Below are 21,912 nucleotides of genomic sequence, written 5' to 3'. Positions count from 1 at the left end.
TTCCTATTGAAAGGAAGAAGTGATGACTTCACAGTATAAGTGGTAGAGATTAAAATGTGTTTTATAATGAAGAAAATATGTAGAAATTCTGTTTGGCATTTCAGAATATCAAATAACACAACAAAGTCTTCCAGAGGTGTATCTGGGATCGTTACTAGTCTCTGCTAAATTTTCTCCATTCTGCAGGAAGCCAAACTCTTGAGTTCAGAAGAGCTCCTTTCTCTACTTCTCTATCTTCCTTCAGCATGTTTCAGCATTTCCAGGAGTGCTTTAGTTCTCAGATTAAGGTGAATATATCATCAAGGAGGCAAAGATTGTGATCAGTGGCATTGTGCCATGCATGCATGCCTGCATTCGTTTATTCATTTATTGTATAGCTTCTGTGTGAAAGGCATTCTTCCAGGCAATTAGCCACAAAAAGAAAAAAAAGAAAAATATTGTGTGAACCCTTTAAAATTTTCTGTCTTGGATAAATTTATAGGACCATGGCCCTATCTAATCCCCAACTTCATACCCTGTTGTTCTCATTCATAAACCACGCACTGTGGCACTGACTACAAACATTGCTAATCATAGGTTTATCTGCATCTGTGACCTAGTGGCAAGAAGTTTGTGGTCTGATTGGTATTGACCACATCCTATGGTTACATGTTATTTTTTTGAAGACTCTTTAATTGTCTTCTTTCATTCGATGTTTCAACTGACTTATTTGTACTAATAGCCAAACGCTTATGTTTCAAAATTTTGCATTGATATCCTTTTATATATCACAGGGTTATTTGCATTTACCTGATGGTGTCCTACTATATTGTGTATTTTCCAGTTTTTTTAAGGTTAGGGACCAGCATATCCCTCACCTAACGTAGGCTATAATACAGAGACACTTGGTAAATACTTGTTAAAAGAAGAAATGTGCAAATGACTGGAAGGACAGGAGTTTTAAATCTCCCCTTTAAAGAAAAATTGTAGTAATAAAAATTATCCATAATTTCACTTCCCTGTTTTAACTGATTTCATATCTGCACCTTCTCTTTCACAGTAATGTTTATGGAGCTACTAATATGTCTCAGGCAATGTATCAGGCTCAGGTGTTAGGCATAGGGGATACCAAAACAACAAACAAAACATGGTCTTTCCCAGTCCTGATCTTGAGATAGAGCTGGAGATTTAGGTGTATCACAGAGGTCGCAGCGTCATGTGAAATTTAAATCAAACAAGCACAGTGAGTGGGTTTAGAGAAGTATTCCTGGTAAGGCGTTGGGCTTCTTTCTTGAAGAAGCTGGAATCTCAAGGCAAACGAAATCAAGGCATTATCAGCAGGGAATCATATTAAAAATGCATGAAGGCATAATACAAGGAGCCAAAGTCCAAGGCAGTTTGTGTGGAATAAAAAGCGAGAGCTCAGCAAGTAAGAGCCAGGGTTGTGGAGGTCTCTGTATGTCATGGTGAGGACTTAAAACTGTGTGCTGCAGGCCGTTGAATCTTAGCTTTCTGGGAGAAGGTCACTGATGCCTTGACATTGCGCTTTAAGCACATATGTGCAAAATGAAGCTAGTAAGAAGCCCTGACATAAGGAGTGGGTAGCTCTAGGAGAGTTTCAGCAGGGGAGTTGCATGATCAGATTTGCTTTTTAGACAAATCATGTTGGTTGCAACGTGGAGGGAGATAAGATTGGAAGGAAGGTGATCAGTCATGAAACCAATGTATTTCTCCAACTGAGAGATTATATGGCCGTGCAACAGTAAGAGGGATGAAAACAAGTATAGTGAATCAAGAAATATTTATAAGGTAAAATTAACAGACCTTATTAATGGAGAAAAATGGGCAAAATTAGTCAAGAATGATTAGCCAGGCTTGGTTAACTTTATAGACTATTGTACTATTAAATGAGATTTGGGATGGGGAGGAGAAGCAGGTCTTTGGATAAAGACAGTAAAGTTAATTGAATTTAAAGTGCCTGTGGGACATCCAAGTTCTGTATTCATTGACATGCACGAGTCAGTTTAAATCATAAGAAGTATCATGTTCACAGGGGAATTACCTTGTTCCACATCAAAGCTTAAGGAAGCGACTGAGAACAAAGAGTGTCTATGAATGAGACAGGAAGGAGGAAATTCCCAAGGACAGAGTATCATGGAAACAAGGGAATGTGGAACTAACAGTTGGCAATGTCAAAAGTAGTAGAGAGACCCAGTATAGGGTGAGTCACTATTCATAAACGAGATTTGAGATTAAACGAGATAAAAGAGATTTGAGAATGTCAATGAGTGTTCTGGTGATCAGGCCCTCTGTGTTGGCTGGATAAGGAGATCAGTGAGATCAGGAAGAGGCTTAGAGATAAGGAGGACATGGAGGAGTCCAGGGGCTGGGATTCTTTTGGAGGAAAAGTTGCAGGCTCTGGTCACAAATTCTGATGTATATATTTACTTACTTATACTTTAAGTTCATGCCAGCCACTCCTACCCTTAGCCACACCCTTGACCTAGTCATCACCCAGAACTGTTTCAAGGAACTAAAAGGGTAAAGTGTGGGAAGGGCCCACCAAATGGACAATGAAGTCAATGAAAATAATAATGGTGGGACATGTCGGAGGAAGAGGCTGGAGGTGACCTTCTATAAATGGTAAGGGTAACAGACATGAGTGAGTGATAGATGGTAATATGGCAGATGGCATAAACCTCAAAGGAGAAGTGTGTTTTACAGGTAAATGAGGGAAAATTCATGTGTATTTACCTTTTTGTAATGATATGCATGTACTGAATTATTTTGTATTCTAATACTTACACTATAAACACTTTTTTTATGTTCATACATCATCCTCATTATTACAGTTTTAGTTTGATTGTAATATCTCATTATGTCATTGCATTGTAATTAACCCATTCTTGCAAAGATGATCATTTAGCTTGTTTCTATGCTTTTGCTGTTAGGGATAATGCGACATTAAAGAACTCCTATTATATAGCTTTGAATTTCTTGATTTGTTTCAAATGCTCTTAAGTTTAGTGATTTGCAGCTTTCGAGCATCATAAAGTGGAAATTCCTAATGGGAAAATTTAACGATCACCTACAATTCCTTTTGTAAATCTAGTAGCTCCACTTTTATCCAACAAATGGTAATCTAGGCATAGTAGACTTCAGGTCAGAGGATCAGGGATGGATGGCGAGAGTAAAGGGCACAGAGAAAAAATCCTGTCCAGAGCAAGGAATTGGGATGTTTCAAACTCAAAGAATCTGGAGGTGGGGGGAGATATTTTTCTTAAAAAGAGGGTGAGAATTCATATATGTGTGAAAGTCTTCCCATTTGATGCTCATCTATTCCAATTTAGACACCAGGCAGTAAAATAGCTTCACTATGAAGAATTATGGGAAACATTTTATAAATGGAAAAGTAGGTATTTAGTAGATTCAAAAGAGTTTATAAAGAAGCTTAGTTATCTGCATGAGGAGTCTCTATTTCATAAATTCACTAAGGAATTTTTAACTTCTATGATGGCTTCCCTTTATACTATCTCAATCTGTAGTGTTTTCCACTAAATTCTCCCCTCCCCTTTTCCCCAAGGACTGCTAATGTTAAAATTTGCTTAAGCAAAACATAAATCTTGATGTTGAGTTCATGTGGGGAGATAGGATACTATGCTGAATTTGCCTATTCTTACTGTTCTCTCTAATAATATAGAGTTGAATACAGGTATACTCCAGACTTGAATAATGTAGTTAAATAGACAGCCTTCAGGTGATGAATTAAAATAGAATTCTGCCACCACCTCTTCTCCTTTTGATCCCAAGGAGTGCCTCCTAGAGAGTCACCCGTCCTTCTCCGGCGTTAGAGATCTGCTCAGTGGCACATCCATCAACCTATCCGTCTAGCAACCTGCCATCTTAGGTGGAGATGCAACAAGACACTGAAACATCATAGGGCTTCCTTTTTAGCACCCTGCAAAATGGTTCAGTATGTCTGCAACACCCCCTTCCCTGTGGGGCTAGAGGCAGGGAGAGGGGGAGAAAATACAGGAAGAATCAGAAGAGAGGCTTCCGTGAGAGACAAAGTGAAAGAAAGCTCTCCGTGAAAGCAAGCCCACACATTAGACCTTAGACACCCGGATCCAGAGTGTGTGAGCCTGCTTCGTGCTCAGTCTGATTTGCATTATACTAAACATTTGTGTTCCGGGGATGAATTGCTATCCATAATGATTCCTACAAATATTATGTTTAATGTGTATGTAAGAATATGTTTTATTTTTAAATCCACGTCTAAAGATATTATCTTACTGTTGAATAGTGATGGAACTACTGCTAACGTGAATTAGGAGTTTGTAGTTCTGCAGTAAGGAATTAAATTAAATAAAGCCTTATATTCCTGAGAACCTAATTGTCTATTTAAAAGAGTTCCATTGAACCAAATGACTAAACCAAGGTTCAGAAATTAAGCACTTAACACAGTGGCTCATACATAATAAGCGACAAATACTTTTTAATTCAGTGAACAATTAATTATTAACTTCAAGCACACTTTCTCTTACTGAGCTGCTATGATAAAATATGGAAGCAATCTAAGACTGTATAGATTTTTGTAGGTAGCAATTAAGTATAAATTTGTTACTCCTTGTTTATTAGACTGAATAAGAAACATAGGTGCGTGTACTTAGAGCTCAGGTGAGGAAATTTGATAATTTAGATAATTTGACAGGTGATGAGTGGTCTCACATCCCTTTTGGACACATAAATAAATGAATAACTTTTAAATTGCCAATCATTTGAGTGATCTATGCCTAGGTCTTTCTATTCTAGACAGGCAGTATGCTAGGAAAGTGAGTATAAAGGAGATTTCAGATAAGCACATGCAGTAATCTGCATGTAGTCCACTGATGTAAGAGTCTTAGCTATTTTTTAATGGAGCTCTGCTGAACTGCTAATTAGCAAAGGAGGCAAAGAAGGCTTTATTACCTTTTATTTAAAAGAAATATAGCTTCATTTCCTTAGAAAATTATGCCATAGTTCAGAAATATGGCTATTCAGAGCAGCCAATTAATTTGAATTATGACAGCTTTACTCTGATGCTTAATTTTTATTTTGAAATTCATCGAACCTTTTATAGCCAATAAGAATATCAAATTACCGAAGCAAATGGGGCTGTTTTTTCACACTTACTAAGCGGGTGTGTGTGCAAGTGTATACATACACATGTGCAATAAGCTATTAAGTAACATTCCAGAGAGCCAACTGAAAATGCAAGTAAAAAATAAGAAATGTGTTGTCCGGTAGTAAGTGCAGTAGGTTGGCAGTAGAATACTCCTGCTGACGCATGAAGAAGAGCTTGGGAGGATGGATGCTAAACCTAGAGACAAGTACTGATTTACTTATTTGCTATCAACTAAATCAAAAGATTGGAAATAAAGCCAGGATTAATTCTTGGTATTAAAAAAAATGAGATTACCACCCTAGGCATCCCTTCAAGAAGCATTGTTTCTGTGTGAAAATTACTCCAGCATTATCTTTTAAAAAACCCATTAGATTGATTCTAGTTGGATGACTCTTTATTCAGATACTTTGGGAAATGTTGTGATACTAGAAATCAACTTTCTACTAGTTTCCAATGTGAAAGCATAATCGCTATAGCTTACCAAAAAGAATGTTGGGAGGAAGTAGGAAGTTGATAGCATTTGGAAGAATGTAGCTTCTGGAAGTCCCTTTAGCAGAAAGTATATCCTGAGTATTTATTGTGCAGAATGGAAGGAAACAATATTGGGACCAAATAAGAAGAGATTGAGATTCCTACTTCTAATCCTTTTATTCGCTTTCTCTCTCCTTTCTCCAATTAAACTCCCGTTTCTACCTGAATATTCCTGTCCCACGTTTCTTCCTGGCCTACTCTTCCTCATCTATGTCAATTCCTTCTCGAACAGCACCTCCTCTGTGAAGGTTTCTCTGACCCCTAGAAAGCATTTATAATTCTCTCCTTTCTTTTCTCTTATCCTTCGTTAATTTATTCTTCCCGCCTCTCTTTTTGCTTATCCTTTGTACAAACAGTGTGACTTCCTGAACCCATATAGCAGTGGTTTGGAGCCTTCCGTGAAGCATAGAAAATGGAGAAAGTAGCAGGAATTCTTCATAAACCGCAATAAGTGACAAGATGTTCAAGGACTCCCCGCCTTACTGGCACTGGACATCAATTGGTGTCATTCTCCCATGTGGATGTCACCTGCTGCTTAGTCATCAGGGAGCTCCTATAGTGTCCTCCCATGGTGCACTCGAGCTCGCTTTTCTTTTATCATGCCAGAAGGATGTGTGTTGGGTGAAACATTTTTGCTTACAAGTGCACATGCTTCCTCTGTATGAGAAGGTCCCCTAGTTACTAGGGTTCACCAGGTCTTAAGGATGCTGGCTTTAAAAATGGACCTATGCTTTAGCTAAAGTATGTCCCACAGAAACATATTTTTGATTTATGTTTCTGCTTTTTCCATGAGGCCAAGTGCTTGATGATAGAACTTACAGCTCCTTCCTTATATTCCTATCAATACGAGCAAGCCTCATACATATTAGGGATGAAGTTCAGTAATATTTGTGGACTTTGTATATAAATGACACTGATGTATAAATGGTAAGCCTAACTCTCTGTGAAGTTATTTGTACTATCAGAAAGAAAAGTGTAAGAACAAACGAGTCTCCAACTGGAGAGCTTAGTAGGGCCACTCCTGGTATCCCCCAATCCTCAGAACAACAAGCGCCATTTCATAGCTTGCAGCCACACAGAGCTTGGGCCCTTGTTTTGTAAACATCTGCACACCCACAGGGATCAACAATAGCAGTCTGTCCTCTCCAGCTGTGAGCCTGCCTGTCTCCTGAATATTCAAGACTCCAAAATGATAGGATCTTCTCTTGTCTGTCCTCTTGGAAAATCCCAGTGTTCCAGAACCTGGAAAACCTGATGTATTATAGGGATGTATCATGGAGTCACTGGCTTCACTCATCTGTCACCTCTATTCCAGGATTCCTTCTGGAATATTCTTGGTCAGAAATGTGTTAGAGTCTCAGTTTGGGGGTATAAATTCTCCCACCATTTTAGAGTGGCTTTGCTGCTTTCATAACATGATCTAAACATTTTGTGGCTAAATATAGGCAGCACATTCCTCTAGTGACTAATGCCAACTTTCAGATGAATTACTGAGGTACAGAGACCCTTACAGCCCAATTAACTTGTGAAACAAAATTTAGCTGCAGTGATATTTCAGTCAACGGCGGTTGCCTTGACATTAACAGTGAAAACTTGCATTCACAGGAAGATTCAGACCAACCTCAGCAGGACTCCTAGCCTGTTCCAGTATCAGTAAAAAGATGAATGATGGGTGATTATAAGGTGATGATGATCAGTGAGTAATATTCATCAGAGGCCTAATGGCAGATTTTTTTTAGAAAGTGATTATAATTTTTCTCTAAGGATTACCCAGGCCTAATAAATAAAATATGAAGAAAAATTCTGGTAATACAGGAGTTTTTTAAATGGCAGTGATTTTAATATATAAATAAATTTAAAATAATCATGTCCATATTATATTCTTTGAAATTTAGTCTAGTGAATGACAAGAGATAGCACAAGTATCAAGATTTTTAGTTTATCGAGGCTGGCCCTATTGTCTAGTGGTTAAGTTCAGCACACTCCACTTCGGCAGCCCAGGGTACAGTTCCCGAGTGTGGACCTCCAACACTTGTTGGCAGCCATGCTATGACGGCAACCCACATACAAAATAGAGGAAGACTGGCACAGATGTTAGCTCAGGGCATATCTTCCTCATGCAAAAACAGGAAGATTGGGAACAGATGTTAGCTCATGGTGAATCTTCCCCAGCAAAAAATAAAAAAATTTAAAAAAAGATTTCAGTTTATCTTTTTATGTAGCAGTACTTCTGATAGATTTACTGCATTCCAGTTGTGCAGTTAATAGTTAATTTCTCCAGAGCACTCAAATTTGTTTCTAATTAGGTATACTTTTTCACTCTTTTTAAAACTCATTTTGTAAATATTCTCTTGTGATTCTTTAGAACATATGTAGTATGTGTAAATCTATTACTGGTGATTGCTTTCCTTTTGTTATTGGTTTTTATTTTTTTATGCACAGTAGAGTATAATCAGGTATCTTGGTGAGGTGTTTGATATATGTTAGAAATTTTTCTTTCACTTTTTAAAATTAGTATCTATATGTTTTGTGAGATTTTATATATATTGTATATACAATGTATATAATATATATATAATTTAATGATAGCAAATTACTTAAAAATGTTGAGGCCATCAAATAAATATCAGTGACATCAATATTTTTTAAAAACTTGCTATAAATATATAAAAATTGACTTCTTTTTAAAATGTGAATAGGATATGTACTTAGCTTAGGTAGATGAAGCAGAAAATTAAGTAGTAATTGTAAGAAGTTTTCTGTGTATATGTTATCTACAGTACAAATTCCCAGTGTGTCTAAGGGTATTTCTCCTTTGGTCTGTCATCTTTAACTGAAGATTGTTGTTACCCAACCCCGGGTCTAGGCTATAACCAGCTCTCTTCAACCAGCTCCCTCAGCTCCAAAAGTGTGTCTTGTACATTTGGATCTGAGTTCAGCTTCAACTCCAGGGACTGGACCTCTAAGGGACCAGAGCCCACGCTTGGCAGGGGAGCCTAATGTCTCAACAGGGCACTCACCATGGTCTGCATGGATGGCTTATCAATTTTTTTTCTGTTTTGTGTATACATAGGCACTCTGATGTCAGTTGCTTTGTCTTCTTCTGAAGAGTCACATGCATTATTATATCTATTCATCTATCATCACAATATATCTGCATGTGCCAAGCATGATTTTGGTGATCAAAGGGTAGGACTGGTGCAAAGCTATGTAATTGCAAGTCATCAGTTGCCAAGGAGGTGATCTGCCCCTTAGTAGACCAGCCCCAAATCATAAAAGGTAAGTATAAGTACTATAATAAGACACGAGAGAGGCAAACAACTCTGCTGGTTTCCAAAACAACAGCTTGCAAAGCCCTAAATTCAGTTTCAAGATTTCCATAAGAATTTATAAAGATCCCATAAATAGCTCACAACTAACAGACATTACAGAAAGACCATTTACTTTCAAATTTGATATTCTCATGGTGAGAACACTTCACCTGCCTCAGTGAGTGTCCGCGGGGATCCCAAAGGGGTTCTGAAGACATGGTAGTCATATCTTGGTGAGTAGGGGATGATGTGAACTGAATTACTTATGGAACTGTCAGAGATGGATAGGGCCACTGTTAACCTGTTTGGTACTTCTGGACCATTAGATAAAGCTCCTGGTATGGGCACTTTGCTGAACATGGAGTCAACCGGTGCCCTTGTGTAGAACACAAATTGCACACCCCTTATCTCATGTCTCTGAATAGGGAGAAATGCTGTCTTTTCTCTTTGCATTTTATGAATAGGCAGAATTCAGCACAGAAAAATTTTGACCTGACCTGACCTCACACAGTTGGCTAACATCAAACTGGAATGTTGAATCCACTTCATTCTCTATTTGACCATGCTGCCTAAATGTGGAAAACAAAAGTGGAACAAATGATCAATTTAACAACTGGCTGATGTAGAATTGTTTATTAGCATTCACGACTATGATATGGATCATTTTCTAAAGCCCTCTGGAACCCACAAAATGGGATAGGAAATAGCAATATGTATTTAGTGTTCATTAGATTATACTCTATTTTTTCATTGTCATCACCATTATTATCGTTCAGCATTGACATGTGATCACCCCACACATCTTGGCTCTCTGTGAAATATGAAACTCTGGGATCATTCACTTAATGAGCTTCTCATGGGCACTATGGCTTAGCACTCCTTATTTTTTAGTGAAAAAGCAAGAACAGATTCTATCCTCCCAGAGCTACTGTACTAGCAAAGAGACAAACGTTAAACAAATGAGTACATACACAAACATAATTGTAAGGGTGATAAGTGCTGTGAAGAATAACACAGGATTCTAGGGGGTAAGATAAATTAGATGAGTGGGGGGGTCTTAGATGAATGGGAGGATAGAAAATTTAAGCCAAATTTTAAAAGATAAGAGGGATTTACTCACCAAATAGTAGAGGTATACAGATTGGGTATGTCCTGGAAGAAAGACAAGCATGTGAAAAGGCCCAGGGTTGGGAGGGAGCTTGGTGCACTTGAGGGACTGGAGGCAGGCCATTGTAGTTGGAGGAGGATGGAGAGGGCTACCAGGAGGGTCAAGAGACAGGCAGAGTACAAGTTAGGCATAGACTTGAAGGTCATGTAAGGATTTTATCTAGAAAAGCAATGGACAGCTCCTTAAGGGCCTCATACAGGCATAAGACAAAATTTGAAGTATATTTAAAGCTGCTAGCTAGTGAACTGATGGCATAAGGGCAAGAGAGGAAGTGGTGCCAAGTAGGAGGCTACTGCAGTAGTGCGAGGGACAGTGATGACTTGGGCTAGTGAGCTTGTAGTGGAAATGGAAAGAAGTCTTGATTCAAGATCCATTTTGGAGATAAAATTAACAGAATTTGGTTAGAGATTGATAGATAAATAATATGAAATGGTAGTTAGGCCTCTTCACCCTCAGATTCTAGCTTAAAAACAGATTAAACCATAAAATTGTGGACTGATGTTTATAGTTTCATTAGCTCATTTAATTATTTAATCATTTATTCACCCAGCAAAAACTTACTAAGCTCCTTCTATATGCCAGGCACTCTGTAAGGTCCTGAAGAGACAATGTTCCATAATAGATGTCTGCCTGAAGGACCCTGGCACCAGTGGTTGGCTTGAATGACCATATTCGAACATGGTGCTCAGAAGCCCTAAGATTTCCATTGTATCTCCATAGACTTTGGTCCTTTAGCTCTGTGGTTCTCGTCAGGGGTGCCTGGGGGCCCTTGGGGTGACTGGGATTGGCACTCTGGTTGCCACACTGACAAAGTAATGCTGCTGGCACCTGGTATGGGGCCTGGTGCTGACAGTCTTGCCATGCAAGGGACCATCCCACATGGTGAAGGATTGTCCAGCCAAAAAAGCCCATACTACTACTGTTAATGAACCCTGATGAGCTTCACTCTGACCAGGGACTGCTCTCCAGTCCTTGCCAACCGTCTGACTGTCTGACTTTAATCCGAGGATTACAGGGGTTATAAGTGGGAATGCTTTATGTCAGTGTTCTTCCCAGTCTTTCCGTGTGACCCTTTGGGATCTCCAGAGACCTTTCACTTGCCCTTGTCCTGCTCTCCAGATTGTGTCCAAGGGACAGCTCTTAGGTCCGCACAGATGAGAATAAACTAACTGTCTCTTTCTTGTGCTGTATGTTCTTGGGAAAAGTCGTTTATCTCCATGACTTCAGTTTCCTCATCTGTAAAATGGGAAAAGCACTAGTACTGACCTCATGAGGTTGTTGTGTTACAACCTATGGAGACTCAGAACAGTGCTTGGGCTTGGCATGTGACAAGCACTCAACGGATATTTGCTGTTGTTGTCATTGTTCAACAGTATGGAAGGCAGGATTCTGGGCACCATGCAGGTGACATAGACGAATGCGTCACCATCATAGCTTCTGCCCTGGAGGAGATCACTAGAAGACATACTAGTCACCGAAATGCAAGGCAGTATATGGTGTGGTCTTCGACAAACAAACAAAAATCTAACCGTGGTGATTCTTTGCTAACATGACTCCTGCTGCCTCTGCTTCAAGCCTTGGATTTCAGGTCTGGCGGCCTCTGCTCATCGGGTTTGTCCTTCAACTTTCTACTTAGTGCAGCGGGGGGTTGCTCTTTTTCCAGGGAACATTTCTGGCCCTGCCTTGGCAAGATTACCTCCTCGCTGTGAGTTAGCCGGGTCCTCTGTTGGTTCCTGTTTTCCAGCCTGAGATTCCTGGTTTTCCCACCAGCACCTCCACACTGGTTCTAATCTCAAAGTCACTGCTGGTTCTTGAGTTCACGTGGCACCATTTTTTCTTCCAAAGCCCAGACTTGGACTCTACCAGCTGCTTAGCCTGATAGTCAAGGCTGTATTCCTCATGAAATTTTATAAATGTTTATTCAAGATGAAACTACTTTCAACCATTTCTGATAGAAGCCACAAATATATACACTAGAAACAATAATTCATTCAGCTGGATAACACAGGATGAATCAAAATCCTTATAAACAACAATAACGACAGAAAAAACATTTATCTTTTTTTTTTTTTTTTTTTAAAGATTTTATTTTTTCCTTTTTCTCCCCAAAGCCCGCCGGTAGATAGTTGTGTATTCTTCGTTGTGGGTTCCTCTAGTTGTGGCATGTGGGACGCTGCCTCAGCGTGGTGTGACAAGCAGTGCCATGTCCGCACCCAGGATTCGAACCGACGAAACACTGGGCCGCCTGCAGCGGAGCGCGCGAACTTAACCACTCGGCCACGGGGCCAGCCCCAAAACATTTATCTTTTTGATATGTGGAGTCACATCTTTTCATGGTCCTAAAATTATCTTTCTTTTCGCCGTAGGCCCTAATGTTCTAGAGATTCATAAGTGGTAATTAATGCTTCAAATATGTAATTGAGATGCCTCATATCATAGCAGAACTCTAACATCAATTTATTCACAAAATCTCTACTAGTTAATTAAGTAATCTGTTTTTTCATGAGACATTTAATTTGTGGCTTTGTATGAAATTTCACATAACACACTAAAAATTGTCAAAAATCTGTAATAACTACTGCTTAATTTTGTGGTCCATTAAACAATAATGTGAGTATAGAAATGTGTTAAAGTTAGAAAATTCAATAGTTTCTCTGTAAGGCAGTGTGTTCTATTAGAGTTCCATTTTTTGCTTCCCAGATATTTATCATATATATTGCAGAGACGATAAAATGTTTCATTTGCACAGGGATATTTTTAAATAATGAGAAGAATGAATGCTAGAAAATGAGAGAGAGTGTTGTCAGAGACAGTTACGTGCATTACCCAAAACCCAACCTACAACCCTGCACCCCTGCACTTTAATAACAGCTGTTGTAGTTCACTGAAAATTATCAGAATCTAGGCCCTCTGACTTTAATATTCTTCTTCAAATACAAACCCCTTACGAAATAAAACCTATTGCCATGTATGGCTAAATTTTAGTGTTTTCTTTTTTCTTTTTAAGTGCATATAAGGTCCAGACTTACAGTAAATGGATAGCATGATTTTCTGACTTGGATAATTCATTTAATCATTACTTCAGCACTCATCAATTAAGCAAATATTATGTGTCAGATGCTAGGTTAGGCGCCAAGGTATCAAAGATCCCAGTGGTTTAGGATCTGACAATTCTCATGTGATATTCAGTGTATTTAAGGAGCTACTATAAGCAGCAGCAGTTTCATTAACGACAATAGGCTTTCTAATCAATATTTATTAAACACTTTAACAATCCACAATTGCTTGTAATACAGATTTTTTAGGAGCCTGTGGTCAAAAACAAAAATAAATATGAATATATATCATATCTACATCAGTCACAGTCAAAGGAAGAAATCCCACAAAACTGTTATCATCATCATAGAGACAGTAATGGATTTATTGGAAGTAATTTCTATCTAATATTTAATTATTTTGTACTATAATTTATCTAGGGCACATTGTGTGATTTTCCATTATTATTATAGACCCTGATTAGAAAAAACACCTAGCTATGCTATTAAATGAAATGACATGGACATGTACCCATGGTTTTCAGAAGAAGCCCCTATGAAGCTTCAAATGATAATTTTAGATGCACGTTTTATATGTAAAAAGAAGAAGGGTGAAAATAATGACTTCAACATTAAAGGACTTATAAATATCCAGAATGCAATGGAGAGAGGAAAAGTTACATACACTTTCAGACAAATTTACAGTTTTTAGTATCGCATCTTTTCCTGTAGAAAAGGAGAATAATAACTGGTGATCTCTGGAACATGTTATCATTTGATGATATTTCAGAACTTATTAAAGCAAAAAAGCAAACAAGAACCAAAAAAAGAAAGCTATCGTAAGAATAATTTTATCTCACACTCTGTAATGTGCGTACACCAAGCTTTATACCTTCTTCTGATGCTTTTCCAAATGACTCGTGCCTCCTAAACTTCTAGAAAGTCTGACAGTGTAATTATTGGAAAGGTTGCACTGTGTAGTGACTGAGAGCATGGCCTGTGGAGTGGATGGCCCACCTGTGCCACGGAAGGCTGTGTAGTCTTGGGCAAGTTACTTAACTTCTCTTCACCTCCATTTTCCAGTCAGTAAATTGGGCTAATCGTAAAATGCATGTCAGAGAGTAATTGTGAGGATTTCTGAGAACATCATGTTCAGTTCACTGTGTGGCACCTGGGAAGCACTCAGCAGATATTCGCTGTTACAGGGTTAGACTCCAAAGCTGAAATTTCCTTTTAAAATCAAGCCAGATCACACTAGAGGAAGAAATGGCTAATAAATACATGAAAAAATGGTTCACTTCACTAATAATCCAGAAATTCATATTAATATGAGAACTTTTTTCAAATTAGATGAGTGTTTTTGTTTATTGATAACAACCATTGTTAGTAATGATGTGGGCCGTGAGCACCTTCACAATGTTGGGGTACAAACCATTTTGAAAGGCAATTTGCCCTGTCTTCCCAACAAAATTTTAAATGTGAATACTTTTTTTTCCTGAGAAAGACTTGCCCTGAGCTAACATCTGTTGCCAATATTCTTCTTTTTGCTTGAGGAAGATTCGCCCTGAGCTAACATCCATTGCCAGTATTCCTCTATTTTATATGTGGGTTGCCACCACAACACGGCCACTGACAAGTGGTGTAGGTCTGAACCCAGCCTGCCAGAGTGGAGTGTGCCAAACTTAACCACCAGGCCACAGGGCCAGACCCAAATGTGGATACTCTTTGACCCACCAATTTTACTTTTAAGAATTTATCTTTTGTAAATACTCTCAAATATGCAAATATATATGTGTGCGTGTTTGTTCACAAACACACATGTGTCTCTCTTTATTACTTATTTTATAAATAGGGGAAAGTGCTTCTGACATGAAACAGTGCCCATGCCAAATGAGAAACGCAGCCTAATAATTTATATGTATTGTACAATTTCACTTTTATGAGAAAAGTATGTTTCTTTGTGTGTGTTCGCAAGGGAAAAGTGTAGATGTTTGAAGACACATAAAAGTTAAAAGGATGCACATGGAGTTAAAATTTGTTTATTCCAGAGAGTGGAATCAGGGTTAAGGGATAGGGGAGTACTTGGTACACTTCCATGGTTTTTGAATTTTACTACAAAACTATTATTACTTTGAAATTTAAAATCACCTTTTTTTACAGGAAAAAAAAAAAATGCCTAAGCCAAGGAATCACTGGTCAGAGAATTCCAGCCCCAAAGCAGTAATCTTTGGACCTAGAGAAAAAAAGGAATCCCAAATATAGTTACATCTCCTTATTTTGAGAATCTTGAAACCGTGGTTTGAGCGAACTCCTGGAGTCGCTAAATTCAGTTGCTGAGTTGCATTGGGGGGAACTCTTCACTTCCAGAGGGCAGGCGCATATGCCTCCTTCCCATTGGAAAGGACTACTGGTGCCTCCTAGGACACTGCCAGAAACCCTAAGTCTTTGTTCACTGGCAAATACATGGAACATAAAAGAAATGGGGGGGCCTTACAGAGGAAATCAAGCTCTCAGCCCAGAAGTGGTAATATTCTGGAAGGCCACCTCTAGCCCATAAAGGCATGGTCATTGCAGTTTAAGAAACAAGCCCCTTCTGAGAGATACAGCCTGCAAATCACAGTCCATAGCCACGATGTGCATCGTCTTCTCTTTTTGTTCAGAAAATGTTCCTAAACTTTTCCACGCACTTCGTTGGACCTCAGTTAATATTTGGAGAATTGAAATAAGTTTCAGAGAAACTATGTTCTGTAAGAGAGATCACTGAATATGACATGCAGAAAATTATGTCCTCAGGATCTAGTGACACAAAGACAGAGAAGATGGAAGTGTTTAGATTGATATATATTGACCATCATGAAAACTGTTTTAATGGCTCGTAACGTTTTAAAATACTTCCGACAATAATTTTTTAAATAATCTGAAAACAAAAGTTCTGTGTGAACACTGGTACAAATCTATTGATGCCTAATTTCTTCTTTTTTAATGTGAACATCTTGTTTGTCTTCACAGAGTTACTGGAGGTGAGCTGTTTGAAGACATAGTGGCGAGAGAATATTACAGTGAAGCCGATGCCAGGTAAGTGACTTGCCGTGGGCAAGATACAGGACTCAGCTTTCCAGTGACACTTGTTCAATATATCTCTTTACAAATGAATCATGATGCTTAGTATTTATGAGAATCTCAGAATACCCTCTTGGACCTCTTCTCATGAGGAATTCCTCTTAATTGATCCTCTTAAGGATTTCCAAGATGATTTTTTTGGAAAAGAAAAAAATCTATGTATCTGGTCTCTTTGAAACAAAAAGTCCATGAATCTGGTCTAAAGTCTATTTTTATCTAGCATCTATAATTAGAGCTCGTATTTTATTTATTTTTTTTAAAAAAAGCCTAACTGGAATGAGTTCTGCTAAAGAAATATGTTTTTTAGCCAAGTTAAGAGATCAAAGATTGAGACCTCTAGCTCTCGATCCTGGGCTGAGAAGTACAGTAGCCCCTAGTCACAGATGGCTATTTTAATTTCAATTTTAATTAATTAAAATTAAATAAAATAAAAGGTATAGTTCCCCAGTTGCACCAGCCACATTCCAAGTGCGTAATAGCCGCATGTGGGCAGTGGCTACTGATTGGACGTAGCAGATATGGAGCTACTCCATCTTCACAGATAGCTCCACTGAAGGGCCCACGTCTGTCTAATCAGAGACCATAGAAAGAAACAGACTACAAAAGCCCCAGTGGTCTCTAAAGCATTAGTTGTCAACTCTTTGGAAATTTCATTATAACCCTGGGAACTCTCACTTTAAAAATATTTATTTACGTATTTCAGAGGGTTCAAGAGGATTTCCCAATCTTGTTAATTGGCAAAATCTTTACAGAAGTTAAAAATGGCTGACATTTTTTCTAGTTTGAAACTTCCTAGGCTACACAAAGGCAATGGTTTTGGAGTGATGTAACAGTAATCTGCGTGCTAAGATGTCACTTAGACCGTGTAGTGTTAACTCCTCTCAGCGTTCCATATATTCTGCAGTTGATGCTTATTTTGAAGACCTAGCCGTGAGTGATTGGCTCGTTATTACAATGTAAATGAAATGTTATGAAAATTCAGTTACCGATCTCCCGCCTCCGCTCGCTAATGCTGTCAGAGCTTCCCAAGGCTTGCTGATCCCCTGTGGCCCGGCCCTCAGCAGAGGCAGCTGATCATAGGTTCCCCATCCCTCCAAATGCACATTGCATCCACAGGCTCACTTCCAAATTTCTAGTTAATCTTCTTGGTTTAATACCGTCGTTTATGACATTCTGTGAATCTTATCTGTACATGACTGCATTCTAATTTTTTAATGGAATTTTTACTGCCAAAGTCAAATAGAAAGTTCTGTGTCACTTACACTATTAGTAAATCATGACTTGCTCAGTTTATCCCAAATCCTCACATTAGGCCTCTGAAAAGGGGTTTCAGAGCAGTCTTCTTGGAAGCAGCTATTTGCCCACTTGCCGAGAGAGACTTACAGTTTTAATCAAAGTAGTGAACATGTTAGGGAATATCATTTGTTTTGTTTTTTTAAAGTTAAGTAAACAGGTTATTATTATGTTTGAAAAAATATTGGTTGAAATTGGAGTAGAGACCATTCTCACAATGGAAGAGCCTGCAGATGGCAGAGTGGGCCTGACGGGTTGGGCCATTTTATACACGCACTTCCCTTAGGTCTTGGAATTCACTATGGCTTATGTTTTAGGATAGGTCCCACACAAAATCAAGGAGAAAGAAACATTCTCTTCCCAACTACAAGAATAAAGAGCATATTCCGCAAATAATTTGCAAAAGTCTGTTTTCTTACTAGTCCTCAAGAAGTTAAGAATTGAATCCCTCCTCACTAGAAACAAACTGATGTTCATTGAATATGAACTATCATTTACGTCTTTATTTTCTAGGCCCAATAACTTCTGTGGTTTGAGAAGAGAAGGTGAAATTCCTAAAAAGGAGTATAAAGTGAACATTATTGAAGAAGGAAAAAGAGTCACATGACTCAAAAAATAATTGTCAACACTCAAATAAGCTATATAGTCAAAAACAACCAATGTAAGGCTTTTAGTACACTCTTAATTGAGTTAGAGGTAGAAAATCAGTCATGATCAATTTTTTGACATTTACATTGTAATAAATCAGATGGTGATTATTTTTTTAATCTAAGAATTTACTTTGGAGTAATGTTTTGTACATGAAATGGTTGAAAATGTCCTCATAAAAATGTTTACCTAATCCTTAAATGGATGAACGTAATTCTCTACATACCTGCTCTAGAACCACACAGTGAACTTGCACAGAATTCATCCGTGTGATGTGTTCCACATTACTGTCATGTCAGGGGGCAGCTCTCAGGACCTATAGGTGCCAGCAATGATTTCCCCCCTCTAATATGATTAGCAGTCTACGTGACGTCAGTAAGCCTCTACTAAGAAAAGTCTAAATGGTGCATTTTGACATAGTAATAAGCAAAAGTTTTCCTTCACTGAGGTGTATGGAAATGTATTTAACAATTGCTGGTGCCTCAGGGGGTTTTAAATTTTTATTTATTTTTTTTAGAAGTACCTAGGCCTGCCCTAGAGTATTTACTGTACTAAAGAAGGGTTTATTTCATGTCATGGGCTCACTGTAAATTCTCCGTGTGTTGTTGGAGACCTGCAATAGTTCTCCTCTTCATATATTATGCGAGAAGCACCATTGCTAAGTCAAAATGATAAATGTGTCCTTCCGTTTTTTTAACCCGTTTCACCTGCCACTTCATCTGTGTTTACCCTCTTGTTTCAACACCTATGTTTAATTGTGACCTCAGATTTTAAACAGTTTAGATGTGTATGAGAAATATCCATGAATTTTATATCTTTGACGAATTTTCCCAGAACATTATGGGAATTACTTATAAATTTCTCTGCCTGCATATGGAAATTTTGACTTCTGTATAAAAGTGACTTAATTTGTACACTTGCAATGAAAAACACAGCTCAAATTGTTTTGTCTGAACATGTCACAAATTCTATGTTGGATGTCATTTTTTGTTAGAACCAGAATTAGCTTTATTCAGCATTATTTAATTCCAATGGAAAGCTAAAGAAATGTTGTGAAAAAATATAATTTTTGTTTGCTTGTTTCGTTTGAACTTTCATTTTCTTTTGTATTCAGTGTGACTATGTGCCTTTAAAATGTCTCCCTTCCATTCTGCCCTTGTATCTTTACAGTCATTGTATACAGCAGATTCTAGAAAGTGTAAATCATTGTCACCTAAATGGCATAGTTCACAGGGACCTGAAGGTCAGTATATGGAGTCCATAAATCTGAATCAAAGGAGTTTTTTTTGTTATTTTTTTCTGGGGAAAGGGCAGAGGGTGGGTATTTAAAATGGTTCCCTTGCCTTTCCCAATTTTTCCCTAAAATGACTAAATGACGAAATGGTAATGCATGACGCCTCTTTCAGTTTGCTCATCTACAGGCTAAATATACATCATAGCAAAAAGAGAAGGATGGTATTAAGAACACAACCTGTTAGGTTTCCAAGCAGGAACCCACCAGCGGCGGTTTGGGGGCAGGCTTTCCTGAAACGTCCAGCATTTGCCTGGAGATGAAGTCGGCCTGTGATGTATGTCCGCCTGTAGATCTAAACACCACTTCTGTTCTGAGACCGTGGGTTGCTGCAGCAGAACAACTGGCTACACATTGCTCCGCTTGAGTCTGGTGAACCCTCAGGCAAGAGATAATAATTGCCAGCTAAATTAAAGCACAAGAAGTTAATGATTTATCAAAAATTCATTACGTATCCTAATTTAAGCTTAATGGCACCTTGATTGCTACCGTGACAGCTTTGGAATGATATGAGAAAAGTGGGAGAGCAGAGGGAAACAGCTTTTGTGTGTAGGGTGGAGGCGGAGCACAACTATAGAGATTATATTTGTGTTCCAGTTCATTTCCTGTAAGAATTTATAACCAGGAAATGAGCTCCTGCATTAAGTGAAATATTTTTAAGATGGATTTTTCTAGAACAAGTGGATCACATTTGGCTCACATCTGGCAAGATCCTGATTGTTCTGAGGTAGTAGTCACTCTGCTTGAGCAATATGTTTACATTACTGAAGGTGGTAAAATACGACCCCAGTTGTCTGTTGGTTTTGCACTTTAACCCAGTCTCTCTGAGGGTATACAGACAGTGAGTGTAAGCTTGGAACTAACACACGCCCCCTGGTGTTTGCATGCAGTCATTGCATTCAGCAGATCCTGGAGGCTGTGCTACACTGCCATCAGATGGGCGTAGTCCATCGGGACCTGAAGGTGAGTAATGTCGTTGGAGATCAACCACCACACAGTTCCTAATGACTGTTCAGCTGCAGTTATGCCTGTAAAGGCAAGAATATGAGCGATACAGTTGTGTGGACTCATTCCAACACATTACAGAAACACTTTCCCTCTCCACAGTCTCACTTACTTCATCTCTTCTCTGATACACGCTTCAGACGTATAAATCCCATTTCATCCAGAGAGAAATAATTTCCTGACATTTACAATAAATAGGTTGCTACATTTCCTTCCTCCTAAGAGTGGATATAGTATCTAATGTGACTTTGAGTAGGACTGATGGTCTCGTCTTCAATCTAAACTTGTTCTGTGGACATTAATCAAATGTACTATTTTGTAGTCATGCCATATATACCTAATATTATATAAAGGGTTATCAAAATTATAAAGTGAATAGAGATAAGGTTATTAAGTAAATTTTAGGCCCAAATGATTGGGTGCTGAGAACCCCATTTTGGGTTCTGAAATCTCTTTCCCTTAACATTAGTCCCAGGAATTCTGAGGGCATTGAGGCCTCCTGGTTCTTTATTTATTTATATGCCTAGCGGCCAAGATACTAGGGCCTTTTAAAACAGATGGAATAAAAGTAAAATAAATTTTATTATCAAATAATATTTATGTTGCATATATTACATAATAAAAGCATACTTGCTAATGCTTTTAAGACTTCGCTGAGCTCCTGATACCATTGAGGATGAGAAATGTGTAGATCATTTAGAAATTAGTTCAGAAGGAGACTACTCTTTTACTAATTTTTTGTTCCCTTCTCTCAGCATTCTGGTTTTACTTATGGAATTTCAGAGAAATAGTGAAGGCTTAGAAATTTAAACGGAAGAAACTGCCCGGTGGACAGAATGGCAAATGTGAGCACCACGTAGTTGTGATTCTTTGAAGCCTCAGTCTTTTCCAGAGATCAGTACGGTCATGCGTCGCTTAACGACGAGGATATGCTCTGAGAAACGTGTCATTAGGCGATTTTGTCATTGTGTGAACATCATAGAGTGTACTTACACAAATCTAGCCTGCTGCACACCTAGGCCACAAGGTACGAATCTTACGGGACCACCATTGTATGTGCGGTCCGTTGTTGACCAGAACCTCATTGTGCAACACACGACTGTGTCGAGGTGGCAAAGGGTAAGTCAGAATGTCCTGAACTGCGTGCGTTTGGTGGGAGGACCTAGGCTGGTTTCTCACTCGCAGACTCTCTAGTTATAATAAATTGTAAATCTATCGTTTCCTTTCCTTTAGTATATTCTAGAAGAGTCTATATCTACAGCTCCACAGGGAGTTGCGTGAAGATGTGATTTCTAAGCAAAACACTGCCTTAATTTTCGGGAATCTTCCTTTGATTTCAGTTTGAGTCTGAGAGCTTTAAATGTCAG

General features: G+C 38.4%; 1 protein-coding gene across 50 annotated transcripts in view; it reads left to right on the top strand.

Annotated features, from left to right (window-relative positions):
* The window catches only part of CAMK2D (calcium/calmodulin dependent protein kinase II delta), a 291,337-nt gene that overhangs the window by 188,941 nt on the left and 80,484 nt on the right, over nucleotides 1-21,912 (top strand). For 31 of the 50 annotated variants that reach the window (XM_070504671.1, XM_070504657.1, XM_070504672.1 and 28 more), the window contains 2 exons: nucleotides 16,198-16,263; nucleotides 19,420-19,492. In XM_070504671.1, coding sequence (XP_070360772.1) covers nucleotides 16,198-16,263; nucleotides 19,420-19,492 — 139 coding nt within the window. Of the gene's footprint in view, nucleotides 1-16,197; nucleotides 16,264-19,419; nucleotides 19,493-20,430; nucleotides 20,504-21,912 lie in introns of all 50 variants that reach the window. The other 19 variants (XM_070504673.1, XM_070504658.1, XM_070504674.1 and 16 more) reach the window with 2 other exon arrangements.

Source organism: Equus asinus, chromosome 3, assembly GCF_041296235.1.
Source record: "Equus asinus isolate D_3611 breed Donkey chromosome 3, EquAss-T2T_v2, whole genome shotgun sequence".
Lineage (NCBI taxonomy): Eukaryota > Metazoa > Chordata > Mammalia > Perissodactyla > Equidae > Equus > Equus asinus.
The sequence above is the reverse complement of the archived record's forward strand: the minus strand, read 5'-3'. Positions and strand labels throughout refer to the sequence as shown.